General features: G+C 35.6%; 1 protein-coding gene and 1 long non-coding RNA gene across 3 annotated transcripts; one reads left to right on the top strand and one right to left on the bottom strand.

Moving 5' to 3' along the window:
- Window positions 1-3,412: 3,412 nt before the first annotated feature.
- Window positions 3,413-4,913, top strand: LOC113332387 (dormancy-associated protein homolog 3-like). 2 transcript variants are annotated; one of them, XM_026578933.1, is made up of 3 exons: window positions 3,413-3,638; window positions 3,754-3,960; window positions 4,330-4,913. In XM_026578933.1, the coding sequence occupies exons 1-3, from the start codon at window positions 3,521-3,523 to the stop codon at window positions 4,467-4,469; spliced, it is 465 nt and encodes a 154-aa protein (XP_026434718.1). In that variant the 5' UTR covers window positions 3,413-3,520; the 3' UTR covers window positions 4,470-4,913. The 2 variants fall into 2 exon arrangements, with proteins under 2 accessions (XP_026434718.1, XP_026434717.1); XM_026578932.1 differs by having other exon boundaries at window positions 4,299-4,913.
- Window positions 4,914-10,542: 5,629 nt separating this feature from the next.
- On the bottom strand, window positions 10,543-12,498 carry LOC113332408. Its single transcript, XR_003351495.1, has 3 exons — window positions 12,431-12,498; window positions 11,714-11,760; window positions 10,543-10,884 (listed from the first exon to the last, which is right to left on the bottom strand). It is a non-coding gene; the product is annotated as an uncharacterized LOC113332408 (long non-coding RNA).
- Window positions 12,499-17,627: the final 5,129 nt, after the last annotated feature.

Here is a 17,627-nt window from a genome sequence, read left to right as displayed (position 1 = left end):
AAGGTTAGTTGCTTTTGGGTCTTTGGACACTGAAGCATGACACCCTTAAATATGTTGAAATATGTTTAGATTCTGTATGAAAATATATCTGTATGAGGGCCATTACGACTCGGCCAGTGCATAGGGAACTCGCATTTATACTCCCTTGACCTGTAGGTCTTTGTACAGTCTCATTTTAAGCCTCGAGTCACTCCCGTTCCATATTGTTTCGGTTGACACCCTAGTATCAATATTGGGATTTATGATTTTGTCTGACTTGGTGTTTAATTTTTTAATTTTACCAAGCCTAATGAAGTCTGGTAAATTGCTGAATGTGTGTTTGTTGTCTTCTACGGCTGCTGGGTATTTTCTAGTTACCAAAATTTTCTTTACCTTGTGCAGACTTGTTGGAAGTGTGTCGGAGGTGGTTTACTACTGGGGTAACTTTTAATGAGCCACATGTCTTTTGCATGTTAACCTATTGCGCTAGTACTTGGCCTGGTGGTAATCCTGACATGTTAGAGGTTGCAGTATCTGCTCTACCTACTGGTGTTTTTAATAAGCTAAGTATGCACTGGATTGCAGTTCCCCATTCCAAGGCCTACTGTATACATGAAAATCAAAAAAGGTTTGTTCTGTGTCCACTTTCTCAAATTGGATGTACTTAATTAATTCTCTATATTGGAAGCAGATATTGAGAACCATACTCGGCTCACACACTAATTATTTATTTATCCACTTAGCTTTCCTACAATAATTCAGCATCTTTTTTTCAATGGCAGCAGTAGCTTATCAAAGGAAATGGTCTGACATGGAGTAGCTCACCGTGTTTCATTTACGCGTCCATATGGTCTTTTGACATTGCTGCTGTGTTGGTGGCAAGCTCTATGACCGTCTCTGACCAGTTGGATTCCATAGGGATATAACACTACTATGAACAGGTTCCACATCTCTCTAACCTATATAAAGTGTAAATCTACAGGTTCTAAATATCTCCGGCCTATATAGAGTGTAAATCTGAAGGAGCCTTGCATTTCATTTTAACATTTAAAGTTAAAATTTTCATTATGTACAAGTCTTAGGCCAACTCTTATAGATGTCAAATTAAAGTTTCAACTTTCCATCTACGCCGGCTTGAATTAGAGGCTAGTTCTTATGGTTTTACTTGATTCAGTAAATTTCTCCATCTCAGATTTCTCTGGGTCAAATGGTTGGGCGCAACAGTGTAATTTCTGTGTGCCCATTTAGAGCAGAGAACTTGATTCAACTTTCACTTCAAGCATTTGCTTGATCCACAACCTAATATTGGTTTAGGCAACGGTTTTCCAACTTGAATATTGAAATCGGAGGCTTTCTTATGGTCCTCCAACTTCGACATTCAAGTTGCAAAGGTGTTGCCTGAAGTCATCATTCAAGCTGTTGATCAAGCAAATGTTTGAACCGAAGGTTGAAGCAAGTTTGAGGCGCCAAATGGTTAATGGACATTATTCGTTATGCCCAACAATTGGGCTAAGGTGAACAAAACCATTGGGAGAAATTAAGTTGGTTCAACTAACACTAGTAGAATTAGTCTCCTATTCAAGCTGACGTGGATGTGAAGTTAACTTTGATGACCATAAGAGTTTGCCTTATGGTAAGCTAGGATGAAACTCTTGATGAGCCACACGTCTTTTGCATGTTAACCTACTGCATTGGTGCTTGGCCTGGTGGTAATCCTGACATGTTAGAGGTTGCAATATCTGCTCTACCAACTGGTGTTTTAAAGTTAAGTATGCACTGGATTGCAGTTCCCCGTTCCAAGGCCTACTGTATACATGAAAAATCAAAAAAGGTTCTTTCTGTCTCCACTTTCTCAAATTGGATGTGCTCACTAGCTTTGGGGATTTTAGAGGAATAAAATATATGATTCGTGGAAAAAGAATGTACCTTAATTCTCTAAATTGGAAGCAGTTATTGAGAACCACCAATACCCGGCTCGCACACTAATCATTGATTTCCTATAGTAATTCAGCATCTTTTTAATTTGGGACTTTTGTTTTTCGGTGGCAGCACTACCTTATTAAAGGAAATGGAGTAGCTCACCATGTTTCATCTATGCGTCCCTATGGTCGTTTTGACTTTGCGGCTGTGTTGGTGGCGAGCTCTATGACACCGTCTCTGACGAGTTGGACTTCGTAGGGATATTACACTATTATGAACAGGTTCTACATCTCTCTATCCTATATAGAGTGTAAATCTGAAGGAGCGTTGCACTTGATTTTGACATATATAGTTAAAGTTTTCAGTATGTATTAGCAAGTGTTAGGCTAACTTTTATAGATGTCAAATTGGAGTTTCAACTTTCCATCTACTTCAGCTTGAATTAGAGGCTAGCTCTTTTGGTTTTACTTGATTCGAGTAAATTTCTCCATCTCAGATTTCTCTGCTTCAAATGGATTTGCATAACAGTAATCTTTGTGCGCCCATTTAGAGCAGAGAATTTGATTCAACTTTCACTGCAAACATTTGTTTGATCCACAACCTGATGTTGGGTTTAGGCAACGGTTTTCCAACTTGAATATTGAAATCAGAGGCTCTCTTATGGTCCTCCAACTTCGACATCCAAGTTGCAAAATCGTTGCTCGAAGTCATCATTCAAGTTATTGATCAAGCGGATGCTTGAACCTAAAGCTGAACCAAGTTTGGAGCGCCAAATGGTTAGTGGACATCATTTGTTGCGCTCAAGCGGAAGTGTGTGAAACCATTAGGCGATTGATTCAACTAAAACCACTAGAGTTAGTCTCCAATTCAAGCTGACGTGGATGTGAAGTTAAATTTTATGACCATAAGAGTTTGCCTCATGCAAAGCTGGGAGTCTGGGATCTACCCTCATGTTCAGGATGCTGCTTTAGTTCCACTACCATGAGTAGTACAGACACCAGAATCTCTGACTTGGGTGGGGATATAATGGTGGGTTCATCACTTCACTAGTTTTAAGCCCATATAGTTCATCACCTCAATCTATATCATTCTAGGCCCATGGTCAATTTTATCCCTATCCAGAATCACCACGTGTTCGGCAGGTAATGGGGAGTAGTGTTGAAAAGCAGGTACACCGTGTACCTCTCAGAATAAAAACCTACTCATTACATTACACGGTGGTGGTGGCTGGCGGCGTTATCAAGCAGCTTCATCTCGTAAATCACACTCCATCAGAAGGACATTCTCGTCAGTACATCCACTAAAAAGGGATCTATCACGTGCCAACTCTCGCAACAGATAAACACGTGTTATCTATACTCAAAACCCCATGCCTCGTCACGTCGATCTTATCCCAATTAACTTTATCTCATCAACGATCGAAAACATTTAAATATAAATCAACGGTTGATAATCACGGAGAGTTGTTCGATGTTTAACGCCGAATTCCGTCGTTAAATATCTCCCTTCATTGCGGGGAATTGTACTTTGAGTTGAGCTGCCTAACTTAAAAATTCTGTTTTAAAATTAAGACTTTCTTTCTCATTTCTTCTGAATCCTTCTGCGAATTTACTTGCTCTCCATGGGTTTATTAGACCAACTTTGGGATGATACAGTTGCCGGACCAACACCTGAAACCGGTCTCGGAAAACTAAGAAAACATTCGACCTTTTCTTTCCGATCAAATTCCGGCAATAAGGGTATGTTAATTAACTTATTATGCTAACCTGCGCCTCTAATTTGATTTTTAAATGTATCATATTGAATTGTATCAACTAATTTGATGTTTTGAATCTTTTGATGTTTGTTATGTAGAAGTAGAATCAGTTGCGAGATCTAACAGTGAAGATTTGTCTGACGAAGTGCACAGAAATGTGACTCGCAGTATAATGATTCTAAAACCGAGACCAGGGAATCTGACGATTAACGGTAATGATGGTGGTGGATCATCAGCACCAGCTTCACCAGCTGGATCTACTCCTCCCGTATCGCCTTTCACTCCATCAGGATCACCATTCTCTGGTAAGCCCGGTAACTCATTATCAAAAAAGCCTTTAATTTCACAATAATGGATAAAGATTGTGTGCATCAGTGTGGGTCCCACACAATGTTGCCAATTAGTCAATATGTCTGCATCTCTGTGGCTCCACAATGTCTCCATTTAAAGTGTATATGAACCCTAAATACAACATCTTAACCGTTGAATGTTAGCATCGATGATCATAAAATAATGTCTCTTGGGGTAACTGGGGGTGTAAGTTTTTGTTTTGGTTTTCAGAAAAATTGTTTACAAAGAAGGGAAGGTTTGATTATTTTTTGTTGTTATTATTTTTGGTTTACGGCATATTATCCAAAATCAGGTGGTAGAGAATCAAATCGTTTTCGTCGCAGATTATCGTCGGATGTTTACGAGAGAGGAGCGGCTTCCTCGGCACCAACAGCAGTCCCCATCCGAGCAGCAGCAGCAGCAACAACAGCAATGGGGGATGGATCCAGGGGTACACCTCCTACTTACAACGTGTGAAATGTGACCTCCACTAGTTTCTTTCACCTGACCGGCGACTTTTACTTACGACTACTACTTTTTATATCAGACGAGGATACAAGATCGAATCGAATACTAGCAGGCTTTCTTTTTTTTGTTGGTTTAGGTTTTGTTATATAGTAATATGGTAGTGCTAGATAAGCATGTATTTAGCGTATGTTGTTCCTTTGTATGCGTGTATATAATGTATGGAGTCACTACCTCCGGCCACCATTTAGGGTGGTTGATTGCCTCAGTGGATGTGCAATGGAGTTTGAAGAGCGAGTAAGAAGAGCCGAGTTTTTTTTGTTTTTTGTTATGCTTTTTTCTAGTGAGGATGTGTAATACCGGTGAATCAGTGATGTTTAGTAAAACTAGCTTGAGAGAGCTGTGTGATTTTTATGCAAGTAAATTTGGAATTTGAAGGGTTTCACTTCTTGTTCGAGCTGTATTTCTGATTCTCAATGCAACATGCATGACCTTATTTTGATTTTGGAGTTCTTGGAGTCTGTCATAGGAGTGGGTAATCAAACATGTAACCCTAGCTTCATCAAAACAATGAGTTTCCTGTTTGGGTTACAGGATGCAGGAATTCATGAAGGGTTAGGTTTCAAGATGTAGAATGAGCTTTCATTATTGTCATCAAGGCTCTGAAAAAACTTGACCTCCCATGTGAAAAGAGGGAACACTAGAATTGATTATTTGCCACACAGATAGGAGACCTCCCAATCTATCATATGTTGCAATGAAACGCCGGTCTCTATGGGCTATGGTCCTGAAAGGAACTACATATGCCCTTCATCACCCATTCACCCTTCAGCTTTCCAACACCAGTTAGTGATCAAAGCGTGTTATAACAGATGCCAAGAACGCAGACATACCCTACAACCATTTCTGGGATTAACCAGTGGGTCGAATCAAGTTTTAAATTGGCAAAGAGAATCGACAACTGAGGCGGGTCGACGTTTATTCTAGATGTGGACTGCTCACTAACTTCTTGTTGGTGATTTATTGGGGGAGGGTTGTAGGCCAAGGAGCTAGTCATGGCCCTCATAGGTGCTTGCCCTTGTGATGCAAGCAGGAGACAGGTTTCTCTAGCCATTTAATTGGAGTTGTGACGAGTTTGGATCCCTTCAACGGCCTTTCGCATTGAGATTGAGGAACGGGAATGTATGCTCATTGCTTACTCATTACTGCTACTTTTGGTCATTGAAGAAGACTCGTTGCCAACCTAATATGTCTAATAAAATCTTATTTATTAGTCTAATTAGTGGAATCTTCACAAATCTTAGTTAATCTACTAATCTTTTCAATTAATTCCCCGCATGGCAGAATCGCTTTTCTTTTCGAAGACATGAGCTTGCACAAGAGTGACAAGGAAAAAACAAAAACTGACGAGTTACGATAGTGATAGGAGTTTACTTAATGGTTCATGTATTGAGAGTGGGATTAAGTCATGCTTAACCATTATTAATTTTAGTTTATTATGGAGTATGATGCTTAATCTATTTATTAAACATGTGACGGATAATTGCCAGCTCTTTGGACTATCCTTTTGTGGTACTGCCTGATAGATTAAACACATCCGGCCATCATGATATGGAACCTATACTATGTAAGAGTTGGGTCATGAGAGAGCCCCCAGCAGTAAGAATGTAAGATGCTGAGAGCCTAGGGAGTCAGAACACGGGGGGAGCCAGAGATCTAACTTGGTGGAAGCCAAAAAAAATTCTACCGGGTGCCATTATGATAAATGGGCTTAAAACCCCAATATGTTAAGAATTTGGGCTTTGGAGCCAGTTGGGAATACACCGGCTCCGCCCTTGAGTCAGTAGTTTTGGCAAACTATTGTGCCTTCAAATTACAAAGGGAAAAATACGGTTTAGTCCAAAACCGTCCCCAAATATACGGATTAGTCCATCCCGATACGACCAGGTACACATTAGTCCAAAAAAGATGCAAAACATTAATATCCTTCACACGTTTTCCGTAATTCACATGTGAACAAAATATCCAAAAAAATGCAAAGATATTATATCCTTCACACGTTTTCCGTAATCCACACGTAATACCAATTAAAACCATTATATTCCTCAAAACCTGAACAAAATCTGGAAGAAAAAAAATCATTTAACTGAGAAAAAGAAACAAAAATTAGTGAAGATTCAAATCAAAACCCTAGCTATGGATGAACATCGCAGCAGCAGTAACATCATGATGAAGAAGATGCAACAACAAAACAGTTCAGAATCATCATTTAAATCGAAATCACTGAATTAAAACAAATCAAGAGCTTCAAAGAGAACAAAACGACAACAAGCATTAGATTCAACATCTAATCAGGTAGTAAAAGATCCAAAATCATCATTATCTTAAAGGAAATCGGCGATTGAAGAGAAATCAAGACCTTCAAAGAAGAAAAAACAACAACAAAAGAAGATTCAACATCTATTCAAGTAACAAAAGGTAAGATCATCTATTATATATTGGACTATTATGTGTGTATGAGTGCTATTTTTTTTAGATTTGTTGTGATAGTATACAGATCTGTATACCGACGTGTTGTTTCAGGGATGTATGGCCTATTATGTGTGTATGAATGCTATTTTTGTTAGTTTTGATATGATAGTGTACGGATCTGTACACCGGCATGTTGTTTCAGGGATTTATGGCTTGTTTTGTGTGTGAATGTTGTTTTTGTTTGATTTTTTGTTATAGTGTACATGTCTGTACACCGCAGTGATGTTTCAAGGATGTATGGACTGTTCTGTGTGTATAAGTGTCGTTTTTGTTAGACCATTTCTGATAGTGTAAAGTTCTGTACACCGCAATGCTGTTTCAGGGATGTATGGATTGTTCTGTGGGAATGAATGGTGGTAGTTTATGGATTTGTTATGGTAGTGTACGTATTTATACATTGTAATGCTATTTCAGGGTTCTATGCACTGTTATGTGGGTATGAACGTTGTTTTTGTTAGATTTGTTGTAGTTTTTCACAAATTAGTACAACAACATGCTATTTCAGGGGTATATGGACTGTAATGTTAGTATGAATTTTATTTTACTTAAATTAGTTGTGATTGTGTACAGACTTGTACACATTATGATAGCTCAAGGATGTATGGCTTATTTCGTGGGCATGTTGTTGTTTTTGTTAGATTTATTCAGGAGTTACATACTTGTACGCCGATGTATCATTTCATGGGCAATATGACATGTTTTGTAGTTTTGAATGTTGTAGTTTTGCCATTTTTGTAGGTATGTACATACTTGTACATTGATGTATCATGTCACGGACATATGTCATATTTTGTGTGAGCATGTATGTTGGATTTGTTAGTTTTTGTAGTTGTATACATACTTGTACACCAATGTATCATCTCATGGGAATATGACCTATTTTGTGGTTTTGAATGTTAGGTTGTGCCATTTTTAGGTGTTTACATACTTATACACTGATGTATCATTCCATGGGCATATGACCTTTCTTGTGTGAGCATGAAGATTGGATTCATAAGATTTTTGTAGGTGTGTACATACTTTTACACTAGTATGTTATGTCATCGATATATGATCTGTTTTATGAGTACGAATGTCGCGGGTTCTATAATTTTCGAAGTTGGATTTGTTGGGTGTATATACTAGTAAGCTATCTCATGGATATATGACATGTTTCATCATTTTTGAAGTTGAATTTGTCTGATTTTTGTAGGTGTGTACATACTTATTGGAGATGGTAGCATCAGAACCTGGAGAAACATGTCGGTGATCCTGCCAAACTGTAAAATATCGCAGAAGATAAAGAATACCAAGATTAGCGTGCGAGTAGGAGAGAAACAACTTGATTGCTGTTTAAAACTTGATTAAAATGTTTGTAACTTTCTTAAGCTCTTGACAACTATGTTTCTTAACTTTCTTAAACAAGTATTATTACTAATAAACCTTGAATTAATCTTATTATTAGTGTGAATGATGTTTTGAATGTAGATTTGTGTCAGATTTACATGGTATATTATAGGTAAAAAAAATCATGTGTACATAATGGTGTACATGATGGTGCACATCTACTGACATGTTAGAAAATTAAAGTGCACATGATGTTGAACATGTACTGATATGTTAGAAAATTATTCATACCCGCAGAAATAAAGACACATGTATTGAAGTAAAAACCAAACTAGATTCTTAAAATAAATAAGATAGTATCATCCATTTTAACAAGCTACATGAATACATAAATCACAAATCCGTAAGAAAGAAGGGTAGTAAGTCATCAAGGGAGTGGTAAGTAAATCACTTAATGCACATCATAGGTATTCTTTACTTCTCCCTAACAATTTTATTGCGTTGAGTTCTTAGTCTTCCAAATGGAGTCCTGGATATGAGACTAATGATCTTGTCCATAAGAGATTTTACCTGTCTCTTAGACATCAATGTGATAATCTTCAACCTGGAAAATAAACCATAAAATACCAATGAAATGATCTGGAAAAAGCAAAACAACATAAAGTTGTGGAACCATGCGCAGATTCAAAAACAATAAACATGTGTATAAATATGTACACATTAAGAAAAGAGTTATTTTGTAAAAGGGTCATATATTTCCTGTTATATCAGGGTCTGGGTCGTAAAACATGCAGTTGATGCAGTTGGTTCGTGGACTAACGGAAGGCTGTTAGGAAACAGTTAGCTGACTTTTTCAGTTTTTACAAAACCCCTGACCATTAGTTGACTGTGCTGACTGTTTGAGTATTGGTGAAGGGGTTCTGTTTAGCCCCAAAATCATCACCAGACTTTCTCATTAAACTGTTCATCCCATTTCGAATTTTTGACTCATTAAAATCAGCAGCTGTTGTTCGACGCACACAACATAACGGAAAATGCCCCTTCCCGACCCACCGAGTCTTATTCCCCACACAAACATACAAGAAATATCATATCTAAGAACTAAAACCAAATACCTTATGTGCATCTGTGAAACATTTTCAATGAACAAAAATTTGGGCATCTCCTTATCAAAATTAGATCAACCTGAACCTAATCTGTTCAAATTAAAAGTAAAAATCGAAAGGGGAAATCAATTGCCTAACAAAATTAAATTAAACCTTATCCATCTAATTCCAAAGTATCACAAATTAATTCATATCAATTGCAAGCATACAAAAAAAAATTCTTACCAATTCTATGGTCTTTTAAATTTCTTAAGAAGTCAACCTCTCAATTTTCTCCACAAGCTTTTGCAGTTCCAATCTCTTCTTTCCCCACTTGCAACAGTGATTCTAGCTTCAAATATTTTAAGTAATCTAAATCTCTGTTTAAATTAGTTGGCTTTGGAGCAACTTGGTTGTCGTATTAATTTTAATATGGAAATTACCAAAGCTACAATTCTTTCATCATCTAGATGATCCTTTCATCTTCTCATCAGATGCTTAACAAAAGAAAACCTAATCTATTTCAATCTTATCAGCACCAAGTTACAGCATCACTTCTTCAAACTCGAGATTTACCATCTCTACGAAATCCATCAGGAAGAACCCAAATCATATCTCAATCTTCTTCAGAAGTAAATTGATTTCTCCGCTGATCAACTTTGGTGAACCATGACTAAAGATAGGAATTCAGTAAATTTATGTTGAAACGCATCAGTGGGGTTATGAGCAGGATTGGTTGAGATTTAGCCCTAGCTAACTGTAATTATACATCGATAGGAAAAAAAAAAAAACCAACTCAAAATATATCGGGTCATTTTTAAATGGGTCGGTTAGTTAAACCCGGTTATGTTTTTAATTGAGTGTAGGATATTATGTCCTTTAACCATTTGATAAGGGTGTTTTAGTAAAAAAAATACACAGTCAAAGTAAGTCAACGACCCAAATGCATCAACCGCATGTTTTACGACCCAGACCCTAATATTGCCATAAAGATGCGACCCTTTTACAAAATATCTCTTAAGAAAAAGCATGTGTACAACTATGTACACTTGGTTGCAGAACTATCCATATCTTCAAAACAATCAACCTGTGCACATCCATACCCATAAAATGGCATATATAAATGAGACAGCACAACGTGCACCATTTTATACACATGTACAACTTGAATCGTGTACTGAAGCAATAATATCCCTTCCCATATTGAATAAAATCATTTTGAGCTTGAGTCCCTAAATTTATAACATATGAAATCAGATAATTTCTAACGAGTTTGAAGTGTGACATATCATCAATTTCGAATATCATCTGCATCATTACTAGGGTAATCTATGCTCAAAATAAGGTTTCAAGTTCAATTACGAAGGTAAAGAAACTTAATTACCCTAGTGACAACCAACATTTATAAATAGAATAATCAAGAGGTAATCATCTCTACATCGTATCCATGTCCAACAATCTTCATTAACTGTGACCAAATGATTCATGCACCTGTTACAAAAAAAAATTAATGTCAAAGGTGGATAAGGGTACATATGCATACCAATAAAGCATCTCATATAATATTGAGACAACACAATGGTGTAACATTATGCACACACCTTCAAAAATCTAAATCCAACATTCATATCCGCAAGATTGAACATAAAATCATAAGAGACCATACTAGTATATAAGTATGTACATATCTGTAGAAAACAATAGAAATAGAGCATTGGCTCAAACAAAAAAACTCATGCATTTATCAGAGAGAAAGTTTTAGTGTAAAAATATGTATGCATGTACCAATATATGACGGAATGCTTGGACATGGTTGGTACCCTATATATTACAATAAAAAACATATATCAATAACATATACGGTGTACATTAAAGTGCATGAACATGCTATATAAAGTGAAATATATACTAGTGTATAAACATTTACACCTCTAAATAAAACTAACAAATTTTATCATCATACCCACAGGACATGCCATGCATTCATCAAAGAGCATCCCGGTGTGCAAAACATGTACACCTCTATGAAAACCTAACAAAATCTAGCATCCATACCCGTATGACAGGCCATATATTCATCACATAGCATTTCAGTGTACAAACAAGTACACATCTACAGAAAAATACCAAAATCTAGCATATATACCAACAAAAAAGATCATGCATTCATCAGAGAGCATATTAGTGTACAAGTATGTAAATATTTACATAAAAATAACAAAATAGAGCATTGATTCAAACAATACAACCCAAGCATTCATCATAGAGAATTTCACTGTACAAATATGTACACATCTACCAAATAGGGGCGAATGCTCACCATGAGTCAAGATAGCATACACAATCTTCTCAGACATGGTTGATAACCTGCATATTACAGAAAACATATATCAAAAACACATCAAAGCTCTAAACAACATACACAATATCTAAAAAAATAGCATTCTTAGGTTCAATCAACACACAAATGATAAATCAAATAACTAATAAAAAAAATTGGGTCACGTCTAAAAGATATCAATCAAATCAACACAAAGATGTAACATCTTAAGATCTGAATCATATTTAAATTTATTAGAGAATTAATTTTTCGAATCAACCTTAAATCACGAAAAATCGAAACATATAGAGTGTACAAGAAAGTACACATTTTGCATAGTCAAAAAATAAAAAAAATAAAAAAAATCAATTACTCTATCAATGTAAACCTTGAATAACCATTAATTAAACACACAGATGAAGAAATGGAAAATGAAAAAAATCAAAGATCGAATCGATTTCATATGATACATCCAAAAACAAACAAAAGGAAAGATCAAAATGAAAAACATAAATCAAAAGAGTTTCATGAAAATCAAAACCTAACAAATTACAAAATCAAAACCAAAAACAGAAATCAAAAGACCGAAAGCAAGATGAAAAATAAAATCGATTTCATCTCATGCAGTTAAAAAAAAAAAAAAAAAAATCAAAAACACATAATTGAAGTAACAAACAAAATCGAATGAAAGATGAGATTGAAATCTTAGTCTCTAACCTGAGACCGAAATCTGATGAACAAACGATTGAATCTAAGAATCGCCTCAAAATATCTCTCTGTCTCCCTCCTGACTTGAATATGAGATCTAAAAATTAAAAACTAATTCATATTCCTGTATGCTCATATGGAAGGGTAATTATGATAAAAGATTAGTTTGGATCGTTACGAGTTTTGACTAACTCGTTAAAAATTTGGACCAAACTGTTTACATGGGGTTTTTTTGGACTAGGGAGTACTATGCCTGAGGACGTTGGACTAGAGTGTCTAAATCCCACTAACTTTGGGACTAAACGTCAATTTCTACAATTACAAATATGTATTTTTTGAAAATTGCGTCCGTGCGTTTAACACCATCAATAACACCAGCGGAAAATTGATCATTCAACAACTTATAACATCGCTTTCAACAACGATACGAGATATATTCCAAATGAAGTATTCCCAACCAAAATATGCACGACCCGAATTCTTAATACAAAATGGATTTCCAATTCTTATTTATCTGGAATGATTCCATCATGAAATAAAGTATGTTCGGCCACAATCTATCCACTTTCTCAGCCGGGCTTGGGCTGACTAGCAGAGCAAGTACAAGTAGTACTAGTGTTAGTAGCATAGCAAAAAAGCGTGATTGGTCGTTAATTTGTTTTCTCACGGTAATTGTACCTCTTAGGAGAATTAATGACTGCATCTTTGATGCACGTACTAGTACTAGTACATCTGAGAATGATTAATTGGCTAGTCGTAAATAGGCCTAAGGATTGAGAATTAGGAATTGGATGCCAAATTTTAGACCAGAAAGACAGTGTACATCCTCTAATTTGGTTTGGGTACAATATCCATGATTGAGTTTAGGATATTGGGATCAAAAAACTTTGTTTCATATTAGTGCTGCCATTGGAAATCCTGTTAAGGTTAATGAAGCAACTTTGAAGTATGAAAGTGGTTATTCTGCAAGGGTTTTGGTTGAGATTGATCTAGAAAATAAGATACCAAACAATCTATGGATTCTTACCAAATATGGTGGATTCTCTCAAGGTATAATCCTTAGCAAATTACCAAAGTTTTGTGGTGATTGTAAAATTATTGGTCATTTAAAATCTGAATGTCGAGCAAAGAAGCCACAAGATGAAGTCACCCCTGTCAAAATAATAGAAACTCCAAAGATTATTGAGATATTTTGTAAAAGGGTAGTATGTTTGGTACTTAATTAGGGTCTGGGTCGTAGAAGATGCAGTTGATGTATTAAGGTCGTTGACTAACCGAAGACCGTTAAAAAATTGTTAGCTGACTTTTTATGTTTTGCTAGGCACCTGGACCATCAGTTTACTAGCGTTGAAAGTATAATATTGTCAATATCTTTAGATCTCTCGTCCCTTTCCCATTTTTCTTCCATGAAAGTTCTTGTGAGTTCTCTTCTTTTCCCCCTTTCAAGTTCTATCACCACATCGTCACTCCCACCACTTCCATGAAACATCGGATGATTTCTAATAAATTACAGTATCATCAATAAAACCATTTCTTCGTTTTTTTCTTCCAACACAAACTCACATATCAAAAAATTTATTCAATTAATTCAACATAGAACCAAAAAAATCAAGATTTAGAAAAGAACCAAACCGTACATTAGATCTTATTTAACAAAAACATAGATCTATATCATAAACCCCAAATTGAAAGAGAGGAAATCGTATTCCTAAGTTCATGGGTTTACCTTAACAAGTACCCAATGTTCAAAATCCCATTATGCCCAAGGAAATCAATTGATTTGTTGTAGCCGCATAGAAGAATGAATGGAGGTACGAATTTCTAACCTAATCTAGTGCGTAAAGACAACGGGGAAAAATCTTATGTATTTAGTGAACAATCATTGCATTTGGTGAAACAAGATTTGTCTGAAAATGTAATTAATACGTTCGATAAAATGTTTATATAGAGCTTGGTTACGTATATAACTCAGTTAGGGTATAATGTCAAATAACTATTCCGCAAGGGAATTCTGGTAAACAAGTTGGATGGCCAAAGTTAGTCTACAAACCTAATGCAACAACTGCGTGTTCTACGACCCAGACACTAATTACCCATTAAAGTTACGACCCTTTTACAAAATAACTCAAGATTATTTATGCTAAACCATTTATGGAACCTTGTGATATACCAGTTATGGAGCCTTTTGATACCTGTCAAACACCAGTAACACAAATTCTTTTGAACAAGGAGGTCATTCATAGTTCTAAGAATGATGTTCAAATATCAACAAATAAATGTAGTCCTCTGCAGGAATGAAATGATGAATACATTGAACAAATAATTATGGAAAATGATCCAGGAGCAGTTAATTTGGATCCTGCTAAAGTATTGAATATTGTGGAAGACAATTCTGTAGAAAAGAGTGTTGTGAAATATGTGAATGGTATAACTGGTAATGTATCTGCTGAGAGAGTGCCAGTTACTTCTTGGTCAAGAGTAGTTCAAAAACCATCAGCTACTAAGAATAATGCTTCTACCAGTACTACAATTCCAATGGAGGGACCCACTCCTCGGGTAACAACTACTCAAGCTCCAATTAATTACAATTTTAGAAAAAAATCCTGGGAAATGAGGTACCAAACACCTCCAATCCAAACCATGAAAGTCCTTTTCTGGAATTTAAGGGGCCTTAAAAGAGTTAGGGATCAAAATAGACTTTGGTCATTAGTTAATAAATTTTCTCCTTCATTAGTTTGGGTAGTTGAACCAAAAGTAACCTGTAATGCTTTTTTTTGCAATAAACCGAATTTACCTGGTATCCAATGGATAGTGATTCACAATTATGTCTCTAATAAAAAAGGTAATATATGGCTTTTTTGGAATAAATCTTTGCCAACTCCTTCAGTAGTTTCTATGTCTAGTCAGATGGTAACTGTTAATGTTGGAGGTACTCTAGTCTCTAGTGTTCATGCCCCATGTTGGAATTGTTCAAAGAAGGTTCTTATGGTCTGAGATGCAATTAATTAGTGAAATGAAACTTCCTTGGTTGATTCTTGGAGATTTTAATGCTATACTTTCTTCTGAAGAAAAATTTGGAGGAAGAGCACCAAATAGAAGATCAATGATGGATTTTAATGAGTGTGTTAACAAATGTGAACTTCTTCAAGCTCCAAAAACTGGTTTAGATTATTCTTAGTCAATTTGTCAGCATGGTAATAAAAGAATTTGTGCAACTTAGATAGATCCATGTTTAATCAAATGTGGTTTCAAAAATACTCAGATTGAGGATATAAAATTGGTTTGAGATTAGTATCCGATCATTCTCCTTTATTGGGTGGCAGTGCGAGTATTCCTAAACCTACTAATGCTTCATTCAGATATCAACAAATGTGGTTATCTCATCCTCAGTTCATGGAAGCAGTAAATAAATGTTGGTCAGAGTATGTAGTAGGAGATCCTACTTTTGTATTTCAAAAAAAAAAACTTAAGAAATTGAAACAAGTATTACAAGACTGGAACTAGAATGTTTTTGGCAATATTCATGTTCAAATAAAGAATGTTGAAAAGAAGATGTAGAAAACAATGACAGAGTCAGATAATAATCCCTTTGATGATACTATTCTAAATAAATTGGTGGATGCTCAAAATGAGTATAATTCCAAAGAAGTACAGCTAAATACATTATTGAGGCATAAGGCTGGAGTGAAATGGGTTAAAGGAGCTGAAAACACCAATTTCTTTCATACTTCACTTAAAATAAGACAAGCAAGAAATTATATAAGTGAAATTGAAGATACAAATGACAATATCATCTCAGACCAAAAGCAAATTGCAGAAATCTTAATTCAGCGTTTTAAGAAGAAATTTGAATTTCATGAAGTTGAGCATGTAGATTCTTTACTGGAGTCCATTCTTTCTGTGATTACTAAGGAAGACTAAGAAATGTTAGATGTGATTCCCAGTGAAGAAGAAATTAAGGCAACATTGTTTAATATGGATCATAATAGCTCCCCAGCACCTGATGGTTTTTCAGGTTGCTTCTACAAAGCTTGCTGGCACATAATTCATAAGGATGTTTTCCAAGCAATTCAGTTCTGCTGGAAAAGAAGATTTATCCCAAAAGGTTTGAATTCTAATTTTCTTTTTTTATTTCCTAAATCTGGAGAAGCAAAAAAAACCAACCATTTCAGACCTATAGGCCTTAGTAATGTGAGCTTAAAAATCTTGACAAAAATCATTACAACTAGAATGAGTTCACTTATGTCCAAGTTGGTATCTTCACATCAAGTTGCTTATATCAAAGGTAGACGCATTCAAGAACAAATTGTGCTTGCTTCTGAACTTGTTAATGAAATGAAAAAGAAAAGAATAGGTGGAAATATTGGATTAAAACTAGACATTTCACAGGCTTATGACTCTGTTAGCTGGGAGTTCTTGTTTCAAGTGTTAAGAAAATATGGATTTTCTAAATCTTGGTGTGAGTGGCTTCATACTCTATTTGAATCTGCTAGAATATTTGTAATGCTAAATGGTGGACCAAATGGATTCTTCTCAGTAGGCAGAGGACTAAGGCAGGGAGATCCATTATCTCCAATCTTTTTTGTGTTGATGGAAGATGTTCTAAGTAGAAGAATAAGTCAGCTAGTGCAGAATGGCTCAATACTTCCAATGGTCATTAGAAAAGGTATACATCCAACTCATTTATTATTTGATGATGATGTCTTCTTATTCTGCAATGGTGCAAAAAAGAGTTTAGAAAATCTGCTAAAGTTATTGGAAGACTATAAAAAAAAGCACAGGACAAATCATTAACAAATTTAAAGCAAACTATTTGTGGATGGTACTTCTGATTCTAGGAAACAGCTCATAAAAAATATATTGCAAATGGATTTGAGTATTTTTCCTGATAAATATTTGGGAATAATTCTACATTCTGGTAGAGTTATAAAGTATCTACTGTATGGCATATGGTTGAAATGATCCAAAAGAAGCTTGATGCATGGAAGGGGAGATTGCTTTCTTTTCAAGACAGGTTAACCCTTATCAAATCAGTTCTATGTAGTATACCTATTTACAATATGGCAGTTTACAGATGGCCTGCTTTTGTAATCAAAACTTGTGAAAATATCATTAGAAAATCTCTACGGCCAGGTGATGGAGAAACTAGAAAATATACTACTCTGTCTTGGAAGCAAGTTTGTACTCCACTTTGTGAAGGAGGTTT

Source organism: Papaver somniferum, unplaced genomic scaffold, assembly GCF_003573695.1.
Source record: "Papaver somniferum cultivar HN1 unplaced genomic scaffold, ASM357369v1 unplaced-scaffold_131, whole genome shotgun sequence".
NCBI lineage: Eukaryota > Viridiplantae > Streptophyta > Magnoliopsida > Ranunculales > Papaveraceae > Papaver > Papaver somniferum.
This window is presented reverse-complemented; position numbering and strand designations above follow the sequence as displayed.

Coding starts and splice junctions, on each gene's coding strand:
- LOC113332387 (XM_026578932.1), top strand. CDS start 3,521: ATGGGTTTATTAGACCAACTTTGGGATGATACAGTTGCCGGACCAACA. Junction 3,639..3,753: donor ATCAAATTCCGGCAATAAGG/GTATGTTAATTA, acceptor TTTGTTATGTAG/AAGTAGAATCAGTTGCGAGA. Junction 3,961..4,298: donor ATCAGGATCACCATTCTCTG/GTAAGCCCGGTA, acceptor ATCCAAAATCAG/GTGGTAGAGAATCAAATCGT.